Raw genomic sequence first — 21,989 nt, forward strand, 5'->3', positions numbered from 1 at the left:
GGTTCCTGTCCGACCACCGCTCTGGGACCCCCCCCCATGAGCCAACACCCCCATCAGGAGGGACTCACCTGCTGCTGGAGGCTCCTCCCAGAGGAAGCCGCTCAGGGGCTTCCTCTGGCCGCCCCGGACCGGGACTGTGGGGGTGACGTCCTGCAGCTCCATCAGCCAGCTTTACAAACACCTGCTGGTGTAGCCGGTCTGGCCCAACTTGTCCTTTAAGGTCTCTGCGTTGTGTAACAAGGACCCTGGACGTGATGGTTTGAGCCCAGCTGGCGTATTTATTCTGCACACAAAGCGGGACAGAGCGGCACAGGAAATGTCATGAAAACAATTGACGCGGTCGTCCTGAACTTTTCCCGCGAAATACACATTCTCTAAACATTGACCAAACACTTCACTCGGGACAAAAACTCGATAGTATCAAACCCAATTCTTACTTTCTAACACTTTAACTTCATTCGTTGAACTTTTTATACCACATGCAACGTGGGAGCACTTCACAAACTCACCTTCCTCCATCGCCACAACGGGACTGAGTTAAGGCACAGCCGCGGGTTAACGCCAGCTTTACACACAGCTGCTGGCTAACGCCGGGTCGCTGCTGCTTCAATCTTAACTCGTCCTGAAGCGAAGCTTCCAGAGCCGTGGAGGAGAAACCCGCGTTAACGCTGACCTGAAGGCGCTGGACCGAACTCTGCACGCCGACTGACATCACCTGTGTTGGAGACGCCAAATCTGACATAAAGCCATCCCATCAGCCAATCCACGCTAATCAATCAGCCAATCCACGCTGATCAATCAGCCAATCCACGCCCACCCATCAGCCAATCATCGTGGTCACGCGGCTCCTGCTGCAGCTGGTCATCATTAGTCTGATTTCCTTGAATCCACCGACGCAGCGCACATGCGCAGTAGAAGTTGTTCACGTCCAACATGAACTGTTTAATAGACAAGTTGTGTTTCTGATGATTCATTTTATTCTTGAACAATTACAACACTCTCACCTGAAAACGTGAATAAAACCCAAGGCTGAATATTTCAGAAGAATCACAGCGAACATGAAGGAGAACAGGAACCAGAACCAGAAACCAGATTTAATATTTAACACAAGTCCTCACACCAGTGATCCTGGACATGAGGGTCAGACCGGACTGATTAGAACCGGTTCTACTTCACACCTGATTGGGACTGAAACTGGTGCTCAGGTCCTTCTGCTGACAGCAGGTGGCGCTACACGCATGACCGCTCACCTGCTTCTTCTCAGGAGGACGGATCACAACACACATTTATCAGTACTGTGTGTGTGTGTGTGTGTGTGTGTGTGTGTGTGTGTGTGTGTGTGTGTGTGTGTGTGTGTGTGTGTGTGTGTGTGTGTGTGTGTGTGTGTGTGTGTGTGTGTGTGTGTGTGTGTGTGTGTGTGTGAACCCTCTTCTCTGCTGCCACAATGGTATAAATTTTCCACTGTGGGACAAATAAAATATTTCTAACCTTTTCTCATCTTCCTTGTTAAATGATTGTTTTCTCACCAGAATTTCATGAACAGAGACCAGTTCACAGGAAACCAGTTCACTGAACTGGAAACCAGTTCACTGAACTGGAAACCAGTTCTCTACACCACAATAAAGGCTTCACACCTTGAATCTTTTTAGTAATGATAGTGAACATTCTGGTGATGTCACAGGCTGGGGGGGGGCAGGTTCTGAACCCTCCTGGACTCATCGGCAACGCGTCCACTTCAAGATCCTCCACCACCTACAAACCCCAGTAACCTGCCCCCCCCCCCACACACACACACTGCCTTTGCCACAGCCGCCCCCTCCTCTGGAACAGCCTTCCCTCCTCATCCAACCTCAACTATCCTTGACCCTCCACTCCCCTGCCCCACCCACTATTCTGTCCCACCCCATTCCCCTGCCCCACCTGTTCCCCCACCCCACCCACTATTCTGTCCCACCCATTCATTCCCCTGCCCCACCCATTCCCCTGCCCCATACATTGCCCTGCTCCTGTCTGTGGTTTGTTTTATAAATCTGATCTATTGTTTTTACCATGTGGACGTTTCAGAGGTCCAGCAGTGGATGAGTCAGGTTTAGGGTTAGTTAGGTTTCCCCTCAGCCCAGCTTCAGTCCTGTGGGGGGGTCATCTGGCCGTGGGGTCAGTTGGTGGATGAATCTCCAGTGAACCTCCACCTGTTGGAGCTGCCGGCCTTCAGTGTGACGGCTGTCAGGAGTGGGACATCGACTCCATGCTGACCCGTCCTGGGGAGACAGATGTGCTGTGCTCCTCTTAGAGTCCCCCCCCCCCCAGGTTGGAGGGTGTTACTCTGTCCAGAGGGTAATGCCCCCACAGATACATCATTGGTTACGTTGGATTGCTGTCACAACCATCAAAACTTGGGGTTGGCTTCATGTCTTCAGATTCCTGGACCAGTGATGTCACCGGTTACCTGGACAACGTTCTCCAGCTCATCCAATGATGTCATCCAGATTCTCATTACAAACTTCTGTGTCAGTTTTAGTCACATTTTGCTCCAACTCCCAAATTTTAAATACCTATTAAGTAGTGTCATCGATGATAAAGATCAAAGATTTTTTCACCAAGTTATCATCACCTTGATGAATGAAATGTAAAACTAGCCAATAGGACGCCTCGACAAAAACCTTACATCACACGACTGTTTATGGATCTCTGCCTGATTTCAGTCAATGTCTGAAGCTGCTTTAGGAAAAGTCAATCTGCTAAGTCAGCAAATACATGACATTAACTCTCTGAAGAAGTCCACACACACACACACACACACACACACACACACACACACACACACACACACACACACACACACACACACACACACACACACACACACACACACACACACACACACACACACACACACACACACACACACACACACACACACACGAAGCTTTGAAGTTTATTGGTTTTCACAGGACTCAACGTGTGAACGGAGCTGGGATGTTCCTGTCTTCACTGACTTTAACATCCCATAATAGTGCATCCCAGTTAACTGATGATACGACTGTCGTAGTGTCAGAAACCTCAGACCAGCCCCTCAACGGGATGCAGCTGGTCACCTGACATACGGAGAAGCGTTCTAGGGTTCTTCACCCTGTGAGCAGAGAACCATCCCATGAGGTTGTGGAACATCTCCAGGGAGAAAATCCATTTGTTCGATGTGAACGCTGTTTGGTCCAACTTCACAACAAACTAAAATATTAAAGTTCAGTTTAGAACCCATAAATAAACTCCAACCTTAAATCATTTTAAAACTCATAAATAAACTCCAACATTAAATCATTTTAGAATCCATAAATAAACTCCAACCTTAAATCATTTTAAAACTCATAAATAAACTCCAACCTCAGAGTTCTCCACTGCTCCTGCAAACACATGAAAATAAAACCAAACACATCCTCAACAAACCAATGAAACTACAGAATGGTTCTGTCCTGTGGTGCTCGTGGGGGGGGGGGGGGGGGCACAAACACATCCACACCCTCTCAAACAAATAAAAAAGTCCTCCAGTGGCCCCCGATTCTCCAGCGGTCCCCGGTTGATCCGTTCGATGGCCCCCGACACAAACCGACAGCCATCAGTGTTTGAAAACGACAGAGCTGAACTCAGGCCGGTTCCATCGCCCCAAGGAGGGGAGGGTCATCCTGGAAAGAAGAGATCCATCCATCCATCCATCCATCCAATCATCCATCCATCCATCCATCCATCCATCCATCCATCCATCCATCCATCCAGAGTTTAGATAAACAACTTGTGTTCTGGACAGATGTTTTTTCTCATTCACCCATAATTGTTAAATTACCATCAATGAGATCTGCAGTGATTTTATTATCAATAAAACACATCAATAAGATGATGAGATCAATGTGATTTACCTGCAGCGCCCACTGGTGACGCTCCGCCCTCCATGTCATCTGTGGTGTCTGCTCACAGTCAGCAGTTTGTTCTGTCACACACAAACACACCAGTCCTGTCAGAACCTGTAGGGGGCGCTCACCCAGCAGTCCAGAGTAGTCCAGAGTGAACGGAGCTGTGAGGAGCCGAATGAGCAATCAGATGGTGACCCTAACCCTAACATTTAACCCTAACCATAACCTCTAACCCTAACCTCTAACCCTAACCCTAACCCTAACCCCTAACCAGAGATGGACTGTGTACTTGACTCCAGTACTTGAGTAAGAGTACAAATACTTCTGGTCAAAATTTACTCTGCTATAAGTAAGAGTAGCCCAGTCAATATATTACTTGAGTAAGAGTAAAAAAGTACTTGCTTTTAAATGTACTTAAAGTAAAAGTAAGAGTAAATTCCTATTTTTTTTATCTTTGATGAGAATGGACCTGACTGAATTACTGTCATTTTACAGTTTTATATATAGTACCTTGTATCTCTTGTTTCAGAGAAAACTCTTTGAAACCACCTGCACTGATGTTCTTGCCTGTAGAACCATCATGTTATACTGAACCAAGCCCTCCCCAACATCTATAACAATGGAAATAAAATTAATGGAATCATCAAAGAGGACTATTCTGTCCTTTTCACATTTTATTAAACAACCCCCCCTTCCATACACACACAAGACCAAATGGAGCCATACAGGCCCAACCAACTGGTTTAACTGGGGACCAACTGGAACCCCTAAAGGACACCCTGGTGGACTACTGGTTGAGAACCACTGCTTTACAACAAACTAAATCTCCGCTTTCAACAACTCAATGTTTACAGGAAGGACATATCCCAGGACCACAATATTGTCTCCCCCAGACTGTCTGCTCCCCCCCCCCCCACAATCTGTGTGTCTCTGTGGCCCGGTGTCCGCCAGTCTCTGTCAGTCTGTAAAATGAAGTGACCAGAGGTCTCTAGGTGTGACTTTTGTCAGTTTTTCTTCGGCGAACACAATAAGCATTTGAAAATGTACTTTTTCTTGTCTGAGTCTCCGTTGTCCTTTTTCACTTCTACCAACTCGAACATATCTTTAAGATGAGGCCGTGGGTTTTCTTCCTCCGCCTCATTAAACTCCAGCTCATCATGTTCATCAGATTCAACGGAGGCTTCTTCTTCCATCGCCACCGCGGCCTAGTTTTGAACTGATTGGGGAGGGGATGACGTATTTCTGCTTTTACGCAAATCCCAGTTGAGAACGTGTACTGTGATAGGTTTCCTTCTTTGACGAACACTGCGTGTGGCCAATTGCATTTTGGGGGGGGGACAAAACAACAACAACAGGCAAACCTAAAAGTAACGAGTATTCGTGAGCCTTCTCAGAAATTAACTCGAGTAAGAGTAAAAATCTTTGCCTTGGAAATGTATTCGAGTAAGAGTAATAAGTATGAAAGAATTCTAGTACTTGAGTAAAGTAAAAATCCTCAGAGTCTGTACTTAAGTACAGTACTTAAATAAATTTACTACATTACTGTCCACCCCTGCCCCTAACCCTAACCTTAACCCTATCCCTAACCTTAACCCTAACCTAACCCTGACCTAACCCTAACCTCTAACCCTAACCTCTAACCCTAACCTTAACCCTAACCTAACCCTAACCTCTAACCCTAACACTATTTAAGACTAGACTTAAAACTTTTCTTTTTCATAAATTTTACAATTAATGGCAACTTAGGTTACTACGTTTATATTCATATAGACCTACACTGCTGGAGACTCAACATCCAGACTCACTGAGTTCCTCTCTCCTCCCCCTTCTCTCCAACCATCTCTGTTACTCCTCCTCCTCTCTGATCTCACTCTCCAAGTCTCCAATCACACCGTACTAACTAAACTTCTTCCCTGGAGTCTCTGTGCTCTATGTCCTCCCAGGTTTTTCTCAAGTTCACCCCTCATCCACCCATCTGCTATGGACCTGCTCTTCCCATCCCACCAGTACCACCCCTAACCTAATTATTGGCTGGGGTCCGGCTTCCTTTTTCCTCCGCGCCACCATACTGTTCCACCCCTCATCCACCCATCCACTGTGGACCATCTGCTGTGGACCTACACCTCCCATCCACCAGTATCACCCCTCACCTAACCATCGACTGGGGTCCTGCTTCCTTTCTTCCTCCTTCCTCCATACAGTCATCCACACAGCTGTAGTTGTGCCTTGACTTTATCAACCTTAACCATATTGATACTGTCTCTCTCTGGCCTGTCTCACTCTCTCTCTGTCTCTCTCTCTCTGATGCTGTTCTTATCTTCCTTTGATTTCTTTTCCACCCAACCGGTCGAGGCGGATGGCCGCCCAAAAGAGTCTGGGTCCTGCCCGGAGTTTCTTCCTCAATGAGGGAGTTTTTCCCTCCACTGTCGCTGATGCTCTGGAGGGTTCAGTTGGGTTTCTGTCTGTTAAAGTGCTTTGAAATGTCTGCTGTCATGATTAAGCGCTATATAAATAAAACTTGATTGATTGATTGAACCTTAACCCTAACCTTAACCCTAACCTCTAACCCTAACCTAACCCTAACCTTAACCTTAACCTTAACCCTAACCTCTAACCTAACCCTAACCTTAACCTTAACCTTAACCCTAACCTCTAACCTTAACCCTAACCCTAACCCTAACCTAACCTAACCTAACCCTAACCTCTAACCTTAACCCTAATCTTAACCCTAACCCCTAACCCTAACCCCTAATCCTATCTTCACACACAAGTCAAGGCGTTTTTGGTGTAGATGCAGTTAGAAATCAGAATTTGAGCTCTCTTCACTCGGGCTCATTGAGACCCCCCCAGACTGCCTTCTGGTGACCTGGATCAGATGTGAGGTGCCCCCCCCCCTAACCCCCCCCCCCAGTTACCTTGTGTCCTGGACATCGGACAGAGAAGTTGTCTTCATTTAAGACACAACCTGAAACACAAAGCGACAAAAACACCCATCATCCCACCGTTCACACACAATCCACAGGGGACCAATCACAGCGCTCGCCCTGGGGGTCAGTACCTGACTGGACAGCGCATCTGAAGTGATAATTCCTGGGACAGCCTTTCTGAAAACAGCCCATGATGGCCCCCGACTGCTGGCACACGGAGCACGTCTGGAACAACAAACAGGACAAGTCGTCAGCCCCAGTTACCCCCCAGACACACGGACACATTGTGACCCCCCCAGACGCAAAAAACCCCGCTGTGACCCCCCCCACCACACACTGACCCGTTGTGCCCCCTCACCGTCTGCTGGGCCAGCTGCGCCGCCTCCTCCAGGCCATACAGCTTCCCCCGGACCAGGAAGACTCCAGCAGACCAGACCCCACAGTCCTCGTGGATCCAGCACTCCTGCAAACCAGGAGCCTCTGGGGGGGGACCGGTGGACTTCACAGCGTAGCCGTTCACGTGTAAACATTCTGCCTGGTTCTGCTGCTGCCGCTGCCAGTCCACAGCTGGGCAAGTGGACCGGTAGGGGGCCTGAAGGTCCACAGCCGGGCCGGTGGCCCAGGACAGACCCTGAGGGTCCACAGAGGGGCTGGTGGCTAGGGATGGACCCTGAAGGTCCATAGAGGGGCTGGTGGCCCAGGACCGACCCTGAGGGTCCACAGAGGGGCTGGTGATCCGGGACGGGCCCTGAAGGTCCACAGCCTGGCCGGTGGCTCGATAGGGGTCCTGAATGTCCACAGAGGGGCCGGTGGCCCAGGACGGACCATGAGGGTCCACAGAGGGGCTGGTGGCCTGGGACGGGCCCTGAAGGTCCACATCTGGGCCGGTGGCCCGGGACGGGCCCTGAAGGTCCACATCCGGGCCAGTGGCTCGGTAGGGGCCCTGAAGGTCCACATCCGGGACAGTGGCCTGGGACGGGCCCTGAAGGTCCACATCCGGGCCAGTGGCTTGGTAGGGACCCTGAAGGTCCACAGCCAGGCCGGTGGCTCGGTATGGGCCGTGGAGGTCCCCGAGGCCCATGGCATTGGCGGTCTGACCACACAGGCAGCACAGCAGCCGGGCGAGTGGCCTGTCGGAGCCGAAGCGACTGAGCTGGAAGCAGGAGGTGTTGGGAACGTAACCAGGCCGAGGTGTGGAGGCAGTCTGCTGCCCCCGCCTCACGGACACCGCTTCCTCCTGACAGTTGACCACGGTGCACAGCGTCGCCTCCATGTGGATAAACGGACTGAAGCCCCCGGACCTCCTGTCCTTCTTCTCCTTGACATTTGCATATCGGAGCTGGATTTCTGGTTCTCTTGGAGAGAAATGAACAGAACCTCCCGTCTGCGAGCGCCGTTTCTTCCTCCGTCTCCTGACAGGTTTTGCGGGTTTGCTTTGCGGTCTGTGCTCAGACAGAGTCTTACGTTTTTGTTTCCTGAACCTCTTTGTTGTAGAAACAGCCAACGGCGTCTTTCCCTTACAGCCGAGGCTTTGTAACGCTTTTGGCCGAGGCTGCGACCTTCCGTCTGCTTGGAACTGATTGGTCGCTGGCTCGTTGGCCTCGTCACTGGAGAGTCTCACTGCATGATCCAGGACATCGTCGGAATCACAGCTCTCATTGTAAATGCCCACGGCGTCGTTCTTGGCTCTTCTCCTCAGACGGTGTCGAAAAGCGCGGCAGGGGGACGACGCCTCAGACAGCGACTTCCTGAACCTGGCGCTGCGTCTGATGCCTCTGGCTGGAGCTGTGTCACCCCCACCCTGAGGAGGAGGAGGAAACGGGAGGCCTTCCTCCTTCTCTTTGGTGACTGACACTTCAATCACGTCGCTGTCGTCACTTGAAACATCCGGAGAGTCGGCTGGACGGCTGAATACGGCCTTCAGGTCCGACAGCAGCACGATGGGCCGGGTGTGATGCACAGGAATGTCCACCGAGCTGTCTGAGGAGTCCTCAGAGTACGAGCTGTCAGGGCTGGGGGAGCTCAGGTGGGGCGCCAGCTGGCAGCAGCCTGACCCCGCCTCCAGAGAGGAACCTTCTGGGGACAGGGAAGCACAGAGCAAGGGCTCCTTTGCCGATGAAACCAGGAAAATGACATCAGAGCCGCTATCACTCTCCTCCCCACCACTGCTCTCAGGATCCGGACCTCCCGTCTGGTTGGACCCGTAGAAACCGGGATGCCACAAATTGCCATGGACGCCATCACAATACAAGTCCAGCCCTCGGGTTACTGAAGCATTAATGTAGTTCCCTATCGACTCGGAACGCTGGTCCAGGTCCAGGTGGGGGGGGGGTCCGCTGGGCTCAGGGTGCAACCGCGTCGGCACCGAGTTGTAGGAGGATGAGGCTCTGGGTCTGAACGGGGAGGGGAGGTCCGTCCGGTGGTACCACTCAGGCTTCTGGGCCAGGTCTATCACCTCAGTGTGGCTGAAGGTGAGGGGGGGAACCGAGTAGCCCTTCGACAGGTCCATCGCCATGACAGGGGGGTCTGCAGGGGAGACGTCCATCACTGCAAGACACATGAACACATCTGAGGCGCATTTCTAGAGGCAGGACAAGAGAACATGAGAGAGGCTAACCTGACCCTAACCTAACCCTAACCTAAACCAAACCTAACCCCAGCTTCAACCCTTACACTAACCCCAACACAGACCCCAACACTAACCCCAACACAAACCCCAACACTAACCCAACACTAACACCTGCTCCAACCCTGAGACTAACCCCAACACTAACCCCAACACTGACCCCAGCCCAACACAAACCCCAACACTAACCCTGACACTAACCACAATACTAACCCCAGCTCCAACCCTAACACTAACCCCGACACTAACCCCAACACTAACCCAGGATCAAAACCCTCAAAGCAGGACAGCAAAACCTGAGTCCTCCACACCAATTTTGGACACGTCAAGTATTACATGGAACAGTTCAAAAAACATTCAGCATCATCAATATCAGAAATATGGATGAATGAAAAAAAAGACATGGATTTCTGCTTGGAGGGATAACATTGTTTGAGACTTTTAAAGAGCATGTTGATATGTGTTGATAATATAATAGCATTTTTAACTGTTAAAATGTCTGCAACAAACAGGTTAATTCTTGGATAAACTCTGTCTATCTGCTGAGGGATATTAGTATTATCATTTTATTCCTGTTGAGAACACTGGTAAGGTCAACAAACCTTGTTGTTCCTGGGAAGACTAAACATGGTTCTGCTCTAGGTTATATCTGGGACAAAGGCTAATATCTGGAAGTGGATAGGAGTATACACTGGTTGAAAACATTTAATGTTGAGTTTATTGACAGCATGTTGAAATGAGTAAGATGTTTGTTGATTCTGGGGGAATTTCACAGGCCTAATGTCTTCTACCCATCAGCCCTTTATTTATTCACTGGGGTAGACAGTGGGGTATGTTGATGTTGTAAATGTGATGAAGGAGTGAAGTCTGTTATATTAACATGTCCGGAAAAAAATAAACTAAATAAATACAATAAAAATAAAATTATTGTAGCTCTGTTATTGATCTATGATTGTAGTTCTGTTATTGATCTGTGATTGTAGTTCCGTTATTGATCAGATATTAGCTCTATTCTGTTATTGATCAGATATTAGCTCTATTCTGTTATTGATCTGATATTAGCTCTATTCTGTTATTGATCTGATATTAGCTCTATTCTGTTATTGATCTGATATTAGCTCAATGTCAGGATGTTAGCAGGAGGCCCTTCAGGCTCTTGATGACTACAAACGTAAGGAACCCGTTGTTACCGGTTTGCCGGCTCCGTCCATCTTTAGGGGCACCCGAGGCGAGGCTTACCCCTGGGGGGCAGCAGGTTGGCCGGACGACTCCCCTCCGACAGGTCGGCTAGCTGCGTTAGCTAACCCGCCTCTCCAGGCCCGCTGGATGTAAACAAAAGCAGTCCGACTTCATGCTAGCTGGAGCTAACGGCTCACCGCCGGCTAACTGACGGCACGTGACACGTGACGTAGCAGCTGTTGAAGAACGTGTTCATATCGTGACAGGGAATTAATCAGAGCAGCCGATGTCGTTTGTATTTCAAACTCGTCACCGCGGGTACCTACTTCCGGTAGTCGCTCGTCAACCGGAAGCTGTCGGAGGCCGATCAAATAAAAACACATAAACCGACGAGAAACATGCGCGGTTTTTTCTCCATCTCGAAGAGGACCGAACAGATGCTGATTAAATCGTTTTTGTGCTGAATGTTTAGCCAACGAAGTGGCTATTAAATGTAGGTCTAAATACAAATGGGGTTAGAATAGCTTACTGAAGCAAAACCATTCTAATCACATGCAAACATTTTACAATTTTACCTTACATGAAAGCACTGAAGTGCTTCAGAAGAAGAACATTTCGTGCAAAAAAACTTCAATCACATTCAGAACATTTTACAATCTTTCATTAGATGAAACTTCAAAAACACTCAACACCAATAAATAAAAGGAAATACAATTTAAAAATTAGTGCATTATATCAGGAAGTTTGCAAAAGTGAGCTGGTCATCAACTAAAGTGCATAGGACATTTTTGTAACACCAGATGTTCCTAAAGTTGTTTAGGTCTTTCGTCATTTTATAGAAACCAAATTCTAGTTTAAAGCGACATCTGATGTTACAGCATTACAGTATTGTTTTCAATTCTCCTCTTACTGGTCACATAAATTGCGAGTTTTGCCTCTCCAGAAATAAAATTTAAAAGCTGCCACTTTCTCTGATTCGATCTATTGTACCCAGCACCGTAGATGAATTTCCTGATACTAAAATTTTCACTGAACAAATTAAAAACATTCGTTAGAAGAGTGAAGAGCACTGAAGTCTCCCACACTCACTGAAAGCATGACAGACTGTCTCCTGAAGGGGACAGAAGGGACACTGGCTGGACACCGCAGGGTTAAAAACAGAGATAAAGCATTGGAACCGATGGCACCATGTAAAATCCTCCACTGGGGGTTAGGGTTGGCTGGATTTTTCTTGAGGGGGGGTTTGTACAGAAGTCTCCACTGTGGGTCAGGTCCATTTCCCCTCATCCTGTTGGCCCAGGTAGTGGGGGCTCTGTCACACAGGCTTCTCTTGTTGATTACTTTTACACATTGTTTGTACAGTATTTTTTTGTTGGCCGTGTGCAGGCTGATTTGTCGTTCGAAGAAGAAGAAGGTGGGCTGTAGGTACACCAGGTTATGATCTGATTTACCTAGTGGAGGGAGGGGGGTGGCGGTATATGCCTCCTTAGCATTAGCGTAGAACAGATCGATGGTTCTGTTCTTCCGTGTGGGACAGTCTACACACTGGACCATTGTGGGGAGAGATGAGTCCAAGGTGACGTGGTTAAAGTCACCGGTGATGATGACGAGCGCCTCCGGGTGCCGGGTCCGAAGAGCAGAGGTGGTCCCACAGATGGTCTCTCGTGCCGTCTCTGGGTCGGCCCGTGGAGGGACGTAGACGGCGAGGACAATGACTTGTGAGAATTCACACACTAGGTAGTAGGGTCTGATGCTAACAGCTGTTAGCTCCAGATCACGGTTACACAGTGTTGATTTCACCGTCACATGTCCCGGATGGCACCATCTATCGTTGGTATAGATGATTAATCCACCTCCTTTCTTCTTACCGGCGGTGTTTATGTCCCGGTCCGCTCGTACGGAGGAGAAGCCGGTTAGTCCGACGTTAGCGTCTGGCACGTCACCAGTTAGCCACGTCTCTGAGAACACCAACAAGCTGGTCTCCCGGTAGCGCTGTTCAGTCCTGCACAGCGCCGTCAGTTCGTCCAACTTGTTCGGTAGCGAGTTCACGTTCCCCATGATGACGGAGGGGACGGAGTGCTTGACTCTCCTCCGGTTAGCGGCTCTAGCCGTTAGTCTAGTCCTTTCAACGCGACCCGCTCAGCATCCACGATATCTCCGTCGGTGCTCAGCGGGGATGAGATCGCGTGTTGCTGGGTCTCCTTTGACCCTCATAGACATCAACTCCTCCCTGGAGTACACTAGCATATTACTGTACATTATCTAAATTTATGTTAGAATAATATACACAGAAACATGGGAAAAAACGCAAAATTGAGCACAACAAACTCGCTCAGAGCAGAGGAAACTGCAGCCTGCTCGCGCATGCGCAGAGGAAGAGGACTTTAGTGATCCCTGTAGAGAATTCTTTTATTTTCTCTCATGGTTAGTAATAATGCATGTATATATGATTTTGTACAGGCCCCTTGAAACAACTAAACACACATGGGGCCTGTAGGCATGTAGTAAATACAGGGAGGCAGAGTGATGGCCAGCCCCATCTTTGGAACGCCCCGAATAAGCAGCTTGTGGAGGGGACGGCGCCTTGCTCAAGGGCACCTCGGCAGTGCTCGGGAGGTGAGCTGGCACCTCCCACTGCCAGCTCACACTCCCGAGAGTGAATGATGAGGAGCGGGCATTGAACCGCCGATCTTGGATCATTGGACGACCCGCTCTACCGTCTGAGCTACTGCCGCCCCTTTTCCAGAAGAAAGTGTAATTACACATCCGCTACTGTGGGTGGCAGTGGTGCCTTCAAGTCTACATGTCCCGTGTAAATAACAGAGCCCAGGGTTTACTCCACTGCTACGGGGTATGGAGAAGCACTGGGTTAGACAGTGGGGTATGGAGAAGCACTGGGGTAGACAGTGGGGTATGGAGAAGCACTGGGGAAGACAGTGGGGTATGGAGGAGCACTGGGGTAGACAGTGGGGTATGGAGAAGCACTGGGGTAGACAGTGGAGTATGCAGAAGCACTGGGGTAGACAGTGGGGTATGGAGAAGCACTGGGACAGTGTCGTTCACATGCCTCGATGCTTCATCTGTATGTATGAGTTAAGAAAAGTCCAGAAGCTCCTCTTTTTGTGGATAACTCAGGATAAACTCCTGATGCTGGTTGAATGATTCTGGTATTTATTCACACTAGAACCACTCTGTAGCCATTTCCTGTCTTTTCCAAGTTCAAGGAAACAGGACATTAAAAAAGTAGCTTGATATTTTTGATAGAAAAACGAATAAAACCCAAAAAATCTAATCATAAAATGTACATGGCAAATAAGGCCGACACTGAACAGAAGAGAACGAGTGAATTCACTCCTTTGAAGGAGGAAAGACACTTCACCCGTTCATCACATCGACTGGGGGGCCTCAGCACCAGTTCATCACATCGACTGGGGGCCTCACTCATCTGCTCTCAGTGTTTTGTAAAGATGTGACATTGATTAATGATTTGTTTGACATGTTCAATATTTATTTCAAGTAGTCTCCAGTGGGCAGGACCAATTTAATGCATTTATTATCTTCAGATATTGAAATTCTATATTTACAATTTTTTAAATTTTCGACAAAACATTTGCCTTAAGCAGTTAAAAGCATTGAATACTTTTAAGGAACATTGATGAGTGACATACGCCGGAAAATATCAGCTCAAATACATAAAGAAGTGTTGTTTTTTTCCCGTGGCCAGATGATGGGTTAGATGGTTTGTCCAATCGTCAGCTAGAACAGGAACCAGGTTGTACTCCGGAGGGAACCTCCGTCTGATGGGATGTGTCCTCAGGCAGGATTCAGGTTCACAGATTCTTTCTGCTGCAGACATGATGCTTCTGGAACCCAGCAGGTTTGAGTACTGGGCTGAAGCTGACTGAGATATTTGGAGCTGAAGAGACACCAAAGTCCAGTCTGGCCAGCGGGGGGCTCCAGGAGTGGCTCCAGACATCCAGGCTTTCAGAACTGGTGTCGGTGATACAGGTCGGGGTCGTAATATTTGGTGACCACCACTCGGTTGGCAAACTTGCGGCCGGTGAGCGCCTGCATGGCTTTCTGACAGTCAGCAGCAGAAACATACTCCACAAAGATCTGCAGAGAAAACAAGGGATTGGTTCCTGATGGGGTGATGAGCGCGAGCACCCTGACCCCGACCCTGACCCAGGACGGGATGCGTGGACAGACGCTCACCTTTCCACAGCCGGGGACGTCCACGCCGTCCAGGGGGCGGGGGATCTCCATGGAGCGCACGCTGCCATACTTACAGCACTCCTCACGGATGTCTTCCAGGATCTCCTCGTAGTCGTCGTCGTCCACCAGCTCGTCGGGCATCACCATGTTGAGGAGGCACAGGACCTCCGTGGCCACGCCCGAGTTCTGCAGCCGCTGGAGCCCCGGGACCTGCAGCATCACCGGCGTCTCTACGGTGGAGGTCTGGGGGGAGGGAGAACGTCAGCCTCGGTGCTGCTGCACCTGGACCTGCTCTGGGCTCCTGTGATTATTTAATCCAGAGCAGCTCAGGATACTGGATTAAAAACTCCCAAGACCCCCGAACCGCTCTCAGTCTTTCCAATCAGGGGGATCCCTGGACTCTGCTGAGGGTCGGAGGGGTCCCGCCCCCAGTCAGGTGTCTGCATGGAGACACAGCTGAGCTACTGATAGACCACAGGACACCAGACAGACGTGAGCACACACTGGGGGGGTACAGACGTGAGCACACACTCGGGGGGCAGACAGACATGAGCACGCATTACGGTGGGGGGGCTGGACTCACAGGTGTGGTGTTCTTAGCCCCCACACTCGCCCTCTGGACAATCAGCTTCTTGTCCCCCAGCTGCATCCCGTTGAGCCCGGCGACCGCCTGAGAGGGAAGTCTGAGTGAGACGGGGCCGGGGCCACGGCGTCAGCGCGGAGCAGCATTGGGGCCCCAGCCGGGGCCAGGGCGTCAGTGGGCAGCAGCAACCCCTACCTGGTCGGTGGCACTGATGTCCACGTATTCGCAGAAGGCGTAGCCCTTGGACAGCGAGGTTGCGCTGTCCTTCACCAGGTTGAAGGCTTTGAGGGGCCCGAACGACGTCAGGAGCTCCTTTACCTGCCGACAGGAGGAGATCCATCTATTCATTCCTTCACAGCGTGATCACGGGACGTGTGCCGTCAGGCACTCAGGATGGTGTTGTTTCTACACTAAGGAGTTTGTGAAGACGCGTGAACGACAACAAGAGAATGACGAGTGTCATTACAATAAAAAAACAAAAAAGAATGACATACAAGTTCAGACTCAAGGGGTCAAAGGTGGAATCATTTCCCTGAAGCTGTAGTAATAAAAAATAGCTAAATCCAGTTCAGAAAGCTTCAGACCTGACATGGATAAAAGAAAATCCCCAAAATCATTGAGATTAAGCCTTTACCCACAATCCCCGGGTCCTAAACGCACTGCAAAGCATGATGGAAGAAAGAAATCAGCCAGTAAAGAACCTGCTGGCTTGGAGTGTATCCTTGTGAGGACGAGGAAGTCTGGCAGAAGTAGATGAGAACTCCTGAAAAAAATGATCTTAGGGGCCCTAACCCAAACTGTAACTCTAGCCCTAACCCTGATCCTAACTCCTAACCCTAACCAGTTCTAACCCTAACCCTAACCTGAACTGTAACTCTAGCCCTAACCCTGATCCTAACTCCTAATCCTAACCAGTTGTCACCCTAACCCAAACTGTAAGTCTGGCCCTAACCCTAACCCTGATCTAAACCCTAAGCCTAACCAGTTCCAAACCCTAACCCTAATCAGTTCTAACCCTAACCCTACCCTGAACTGTAACTCTGGCCCCAACTCAAACCCTAATCCAAACCCTATCCATAACCCCTAACCCTTAATCCTGATTCTAACCCCTAACCAGTTCTAACCCTAACCTGTTCTAACCCCTAACCCTAACCAGTGCTAACCCTAACGCTAACCCTAACTCCATTCAATCGGACCCCATAATATAAGGATTCCTCGATCCTGTCATGTTGAGGTTAGGGTTACAGTTGGGTAGGTCATGTTGAGGTTAGAATTAGGGTTAGTCATGTTGAGGTTAGACTTAGTCATGTTGTGGTTAGGGTTAGGGTTAGTCATGTTGAGGTTTGGGTTAGAGTTAGGGTTAGTCATGTTGAGGTTTGGGTTAGAGTTAGGGTTAGTCATGTTGAGGTTTGGGTTAGAGTTAGGGTTAGTCATGTTGAGGTTAGAATTAGGGTTAGTCATGTTGAGGTTAGAGTTAGTCATGTTGAGGTTAGGGTTAGGGTTGGTCATGTTGAGGTTTGGGTTTAGAGTTAGGGTTAGTCATGTTGAGGTTTGGGTTAGAGTTAGGGTTAGTCATGTTGAGGTTAGAATTAGGGTTAGTCATGTCGAGGTTAGGGTTAGTCCTGTTGAAGTTAGAATTAGGGTTAGTCATGTTGAGTTAGGGTGAGGTTTAGTCATGTTGAGGGAAGGGTTAGAGTTAGGGTTAGTCATGTTGAGGTTAGGGTTAGGGTTAGTGATGTTCAGGTTAGGGTTAGGGTTAGTCATGTTCAGGTTAGAGCTAGGGTTAGTCATGTTCAGGCTAAGATTAGGGTTGGTCATGTTGGGGTTAGGGTTAGTCATGTTGAGGTTAGGGTTAGTCATGTTGAGGTTAGGGTTAGGGTTAGTCGTTTTGAGGTTAGGCTTAGGGTTAGTCATGTTGAGGTTAGGGTTAGGGTTAGTCATGTTCAGGTTAGGGTTAGTCATGCTGAGGTTAGGGTTAGTCATGTTCAAGTTAGGGTTAGGGTTAGTCATGTTGAGGTTAGGGTTAGGGTTAGTCATGTTCAGGTTAGGGTTAGTCATGCTGAGGTTAGGGTTAGTCATGTTCAAGTTAGGGTTAGGGTTAGTCATGTTCAGGTTAGGGTTAGTCATGTTGAGGTTAGGGTTAGGGTTAGTCATGTCCAGGTTAGGGTTAGGGTTAGTCATGTTCAGGTTAGGGTTAGGGTTAGTCATGTTTAGGTTAGGGTTAGTCATGTTCAGGTTAGGGTTAGTCATGTTGAGGTTAGGGTTAGTCATGTCCAGGTTAGGGTTAGGGTTAGTCATGTTCAGGTTAGGGTTAGTCATGTTCAGGTTAGGGTTAGTCATGTTCAGGTTAGGGTTAGTCATATTGGGGTTGAGCAGATGGAAACACGTTCATCACACGAGACTGGCGTCTTTGCTTTCGGCTGGATTCTCCTGATCTTTCTGTTCTTTGTGTTTCAACAGCTGCCTGTTCAAACATGACTACACCTCAGCACAGGACAGAACGGCAGAAAAGCAGCGCACCTGCCGACGTGGTGTTCGAGCCATACCTGATCATCGTTCAAGTAGTTGGGGAGGCCTCCTATAAAGAGTTTATGGGGGGAATCAGGAACGACTGTGGAGACCACACCTACAGAGACCAACAACAAGCACACTGAACTCCTCCTCTTGGCCAGGACAGCGAGTCACCATGGGGATCTGGTCTGGCACAAACCTGGGACGTGGAACGCTGGCTGCTCTGAGATCCCAGGAAGCGGCCGGTAGTCGTGAGGCCGTCGAATCTTCAGCGACTGACCCTGGAAAATGATTCCGTCAAAGGCCATGGCCTGAGTCGTCTCATCCACGGAACGGAACTATGAGAGAGAACCACAGAGACCTGCTGCTAGGTAACTTAAGGAGGAACAAGTTCAAAATGGTTCATTCAGTGGGAAGCCTTCTGCTAAAAATTGAAAGCATGTTCCACTAACAAATTGGAGTTTAAAGGTCCTGAAAAAGGTGTCTGCTTACTGCAGACCTGCACCCAAGCCTTCCTTCCACAAAGGAACACATCTTTCTACACGGCAACACAAACCTCCAAGAAAGCAAAGTTTTTATCCTGGTTGATCTGGACAGCAAGCACAGGGTTGCTCGGGGCTTGAGAGAGTCCTGCCAGCCTCATCTGAGCGTTGAAGAACTCGGCCATGGACTCCTGCACAGACAAGCAGAGATGTCTGAACGCCCAACGTGAGCTGGAGCTGAAGACGTGCAGCCACACACCTTACCTCCGTCACTCCAAACGGAATGTTTCCCACGTACAGGCGTCTGGCTTGTCTCGTCATCTGATTGCCAACGACGGGCACTGGTGTCGGCGCCGTGGCCACGCCACCGCTGCTGGGCGTGGCCAGCAGCGCTATCGTGGGAATCTGGCCAGCCGCTAGAGAGAGAGCACATTGTTAGCAAAGACGCGACGCCTTTCTGGCGATTCATCTGAGCTGCTGGACTGTGATGAAGACCTGACAGGAGAAACCACCGGTCAGTGGGAGGACCTACAGGATCACGGCTCTGTCTACCTGTGACTAGTGAACTATGATCCAACATGGATGCAGAGCAACACTGCGAGGCAGAGCCTGAAGCTCTGAGGAAAACCTTGACTACTAGAGAATGAAGCACCTTGCATAGCTTTGTACTGCAGTGGTGTGATGTGTTCGAACCCCGGCGGAGGCACGTCCCAGTATCGACAGCTCCGTTTCTTCCTGGTTCTCCGAGGGGAGTGGCTGAAAGCAGGTGAGAGTGAGGTTGAGGAGCATGTGTTGGGCGGTGCTCTGACGGCGGCAGACACCCGCCGGCTCACCTGTGCTTCTTGTGATCCCGGGAGGAGCTCCGACGGTCCCGGCTCCTCCGGTCGTGGCTGCGGCTGCGCTTCTCTCGACTGCGACTCCCTCGGTCTTTGCTCCAGCCGCCATGTTTGTCGGCTCGGCCAGTCGATCCACTGCGACTCCTCTTCCTGTGCCGCTCTCTTTCTCTCTCTGTTCGGAACGAGGATCACACTTCTGTCAGGAACCAGCAGGTCAGTCCACCAATCAGCTGCTAGTCCAGTTACTACACAGAATACATCACTGGACTGACCACCAATCAGCTGCTAGTCCAGTTACTACCCAGAATGCATCATGGCCTGCAGCGCGTCCAGAGTTTGGGCTGAAGACAGGATCGACATGACGTCTGTGAGACTTGTTCCATTCTTTTCGTCATAACATGAACTATGTGATATTGATCACTTACTGCTGTATTGATCATTTATTGCCAGTGACGTGCGGTGAGGTTCATCGCTGGTGAGCCACTGACTTCATCATAATTTACGAACACATGAACCTGCAGTGTAGTTTATTCACCATTTAATTATCAACAGTGAGTGGGTTATGTTAAAGTCTCATAGCAGAATAATTTTCACATACTAACTGTAACACACTAATACGCACATTGGATTAAAAATCATTGTGTTGTTTCCTACATGTTTGCTTATATGTTATGTTGACTTATAAATGAAGTCCACGCGCCACTTCCGCTGAACAAAAGTAGAGAAAACATTTTGGTTTGAGATACGTAATCCTCCATTGTTATAGTACGGGGAGAGGAAAACAGATGAATGGCTGCTCTTGACTCGCTGACTATAGATTATGGTTTACTGTCACTTCTACGGCCGAAGACGGAGAATCTCTGGGATCACCGGCACCCCCTACCATGAGGCAGGAGAACTGCATGCCATAATTATTGCCCCTTCGGCAATCTATGTTGAGGCTGTCCTGCTGCTGCCCCCCCATAGGTCCCTTCTCTATTTCAGCGGTAAATGGGGTGGGAGGCAGCAGTGTCTCAGACGGGGGTGGCAGTGTCTCAGGAGCTGCCCACCACTCTACCTCTCAACTCAAAATGTCTCAGTGGGGGGGCGGGTCGTCTAAAGTTGCCGAGGTTCGGCGGTTCGATTCCCGCTCCCGCCCTTGAGCAAGGCGCCGTCCCCCTTTACAAGTTGCTCATCTGGGCGCTCCACAAAGGGGCTGCCCACCGCTCTACCTCCCCTGCATCCATACAGGCCTCCCGTGTGTGTGTGTGTGTGTTCAGGGCCTGTACACACACATATATATGAATGTGACTAACTAGAGTGTGCTACTAATTGCCTTTCAGTAATGAATGCACTATTTATAAAAAATGTGAAAATTCAGCTGTGCTGAGTAAAAATAATCAATAACTGGTGACGAAAAACAGAAAATAACTTTAGAATATCAACACTGTAATCAATTAATCAACTGTTTCATTTATTTATTCCATTGTCCATTTTTTTTCTCTCATGATGTCAGGTGAGGCCGTGCCTCATTGGTAAGTGCTGCATTGATCAGTTACTGCTGTATTGATCAGTCAGGTTAAACATCAAACCTTTTATTTTAGTGCTACATCAAGAATTCATTTTAAATAACCTATATTTTCTCTGTACAAATAACAGACCAGATAATTTTAACAGGTTATGACGCACAGTTGTAGGGCTTTGATTGGCTGTTTGATTGGGTATTGATTGATTGGAACTGTTCGTTTTATCTGTGTTCTCTATCTGGAGGTGAAGCTGGAACCTGGTTCTGGTTTTTATTCTCAGTGTGTGACGTGGAGCTCCTCTTGTGTCGACAGGATGTGAGTTAACCGGTCCGGTCCCGGTCCATCTCTGGGCTAACGGTTTAAGCATGGATCTAAATACTAACGGCTGGTCGCTGTCAGCTGTCATTGGCTCGAACTGAACGCGGCTAACGGAGCGCATGACGCCATAACGCGCACACACCGGGCGGAGCGGTCGGTAACGGGACCGGCACCGGTTTCCCACCTTGTCGGTTCTCGTTCAGCTGCTTCTCAAATTCCTCGAAGTCAGACATTCTGTCGGTGATCAGAAGTGTCGGTGGGCAGCGACCCTCCGACCGGCCGGGCTTCAGAGCATCCAGACCCCCGCGTCCCAAAACACACAGCATCCGGTGGCCCTTTCAAAATAAAACACACACTGAAACACCCATGAAGCAGTGAACGAGATATTGACGAGGACGTGGTGTGACACCAAACAGTGACGTCATCATCTGACGTCATTAAGACAACAACATGTCCGCTGGCGGTCCGTGCGCTTCAGACGACCTCTGTGACTTTTTTAACTTTAGTTAGAAATCACATCAAAATCACATTATTTTGATCAAATGTCCTTTTTGTATTTTTGTCAGCGGTTTGAGGTCAGACATGACCCCCCCCCCCCCCCCCCCCCACACACACACACACACACACACCAGCCCTCATTCTGAAGATAACATGCATGGAAAACACGTGACTCAGCTGTGCTGCTATTAAAAGAGCTCAAAGCCCAGAGAGGAATCAAACCCGAGTCCACCGCTCCTCAGGACGGGAATCAAACCCGAGTCCACCGCTCCTCAGGACGGGAATCAAACCCGAGTCCACCGCTCCTCAGGACGGGAATCAAACCCGAGTCCACCGCTCCTCAGGACGGGAATCAAACCCGAGTCCACCGCTCCTCAGGACGGGAATCAAACCCGAGTCCACCG

The 21,989-nt window shown here is 49.4% G+C and overlaps 2 protein-coding genes across 6 annotated transcripts; both read right to left on the minus strand.

Annotated features, from left to right (window-relative positions):
• Positions 1-1,993: 1,993 nt before the first annotated feature.
• On the minus strand, positions 1,994-10,973 carry LOC137609307 (transcription factor 20-like). 3 transcript variants are annotated; one of them, XM_068336268.1, is made up of 6 exons: positions 10,649-10,973; positions 7,191-9,379; positions 6,964-7,057; positions 6,821-6,870; positions 3,912-3,982; positions 1,994-3,680 (listed from the first exon to the last, which is right to left on the minus strand). In XM_068336268.1, exons 2-5 carry the CDS (start codon positions 9,375-9,377, stop codon positions 3,947-3,949), a joined length of 2,367 nt encoding a protein of 788 aa, XP_068192369.1. In that variant the 5' UTR covers positions 9,378-9,379; positions 10,649-10,973; the 3' UTR covers positions 1,994-3,680; positions 3,912-3,946. The 3 variants fall into 3 exon arrangements, with proteins under 3 accessions (XP_068192369.1, XP_068192370.1, XP_068192368.1); XM_068336269.1 differs by having other exon boundaries at positions 1,994-3,982; positions 10,698-10,973; XM_068336267.1 differs by having other exon boundaries at positions 1,994-3,982.
• A 3,200-nt stretch (positions 10,974-14,173) lies between these two features.
• Positions 14,174-21,666, minus strand: LOC137610334 (splicing factor U2AF 65 kDa subunit-like). 3 transcript variants are annotated; one of them, XM_068337910.1, is made up of 11 exons: positions 21,272-21,666; positions 19,262-19,436; positions 19,081-19,184; positions 18,693-18,844; positions 18,503-18,619; positions 18,146-18,284; positions 17,982-18,061; positions 15,631-15,753; positions 15,436-15,522; positions 14,853-15,095; positions 14,174-14,753 (listed from the first exon to the last, which is right to left on the minus strand). In XM_068337910.1, the coding sequence occupies exons 1-11, from the start codon at positions 21,411-21,413 to the stop codon at positions 14,622-14,624; spliced, it is 1,494 nt and encodes a 497-aa protein (XP_068194011.1). In that variant the 5' UTR covers positions 21,414-21,666; the 3' UTR covers positions 14,174-14,621. The 3 variants fall into 3 exon arrangements, with proteins under 3 accessions (XP_068194011.1, XP_068194012.1, XP_068194013.1); XM_068337911.1 differs by lacking the exon at positions 15,436-15,522; XM_068337912.1 differs by lacking the exon at positions 14,174-14,753 and having other exon boundaries at positions 15,039-15,292.
• Positions 21,667-21,989: the final 323 nt, after the last annotated feature.

This window comes from Antennarius striatus, chromosome 16 (assembly GCF_040054535.1).
Source record: "Antennarius striatus isolate MH-2024 chromosome 16, ASM4005453v1, whole genome shotgun sequence".
In the NCBI taxonomy this organism is placed as follows: Eukaryota; Metazoa; Chordata; class Actinopteri; order Lophiiformes; family Antennariidae; genus Antennarius; species Antennarius striatus.

What these genes read in the sequence shown, in the direction of transcription:
- LOC137610334 (XM_068337910.1), bottom strand. Translation starts at nt 21,413, where the DNA reads ATGCTGTGTGTTTTGGGACGCGGGGGTCTGGATGCTCTGAAGCCCGGC. An exon ending in GCAGTACAAAGCTATGCAAG is followed by an intron (nt 18,845 to 19,080) that starts GTGCTTCATTCT and finishes CTCTCTCTCTAG; the next exon opens with CGGCTGGCCAGATTCCCACG. An exon ending in AAAACTTTGCTTTCTTGGAG is followed by an intron (nt 18,285 to 18,502) that starts GTTTGTGTTGCC and finishes TCTCTCTCATAG; the next exon opens with TTCCGTTCCGTGGATGAGAC.
- LOC137609307 (XM_068336269.1), bottom strand. Translation starts at nt 9,377, where the DNA reads ATGGACGTCTCCCCTGCAGACCCCCCTGTCATGGCGATGGACCTGTCG. An exon ending in CAGATGCGCTGTCCAGTCAG is followed by an intron (nt 6,871 to 6,963) that starts GTACTGACCCCC and finishes TTTGTGTTTCAG; the next exon opens with GTTGTGTCTTAAATGAAGAC. An exon ending in TCCGATGTCCAGGACACAAG is followed by an intron (nt 3,983 to 6,820) that starts GTAACTGGGGGG and finishes TGTGTGTGACAG; the next exon opens with AACAAACTGCTGACTGTGAG.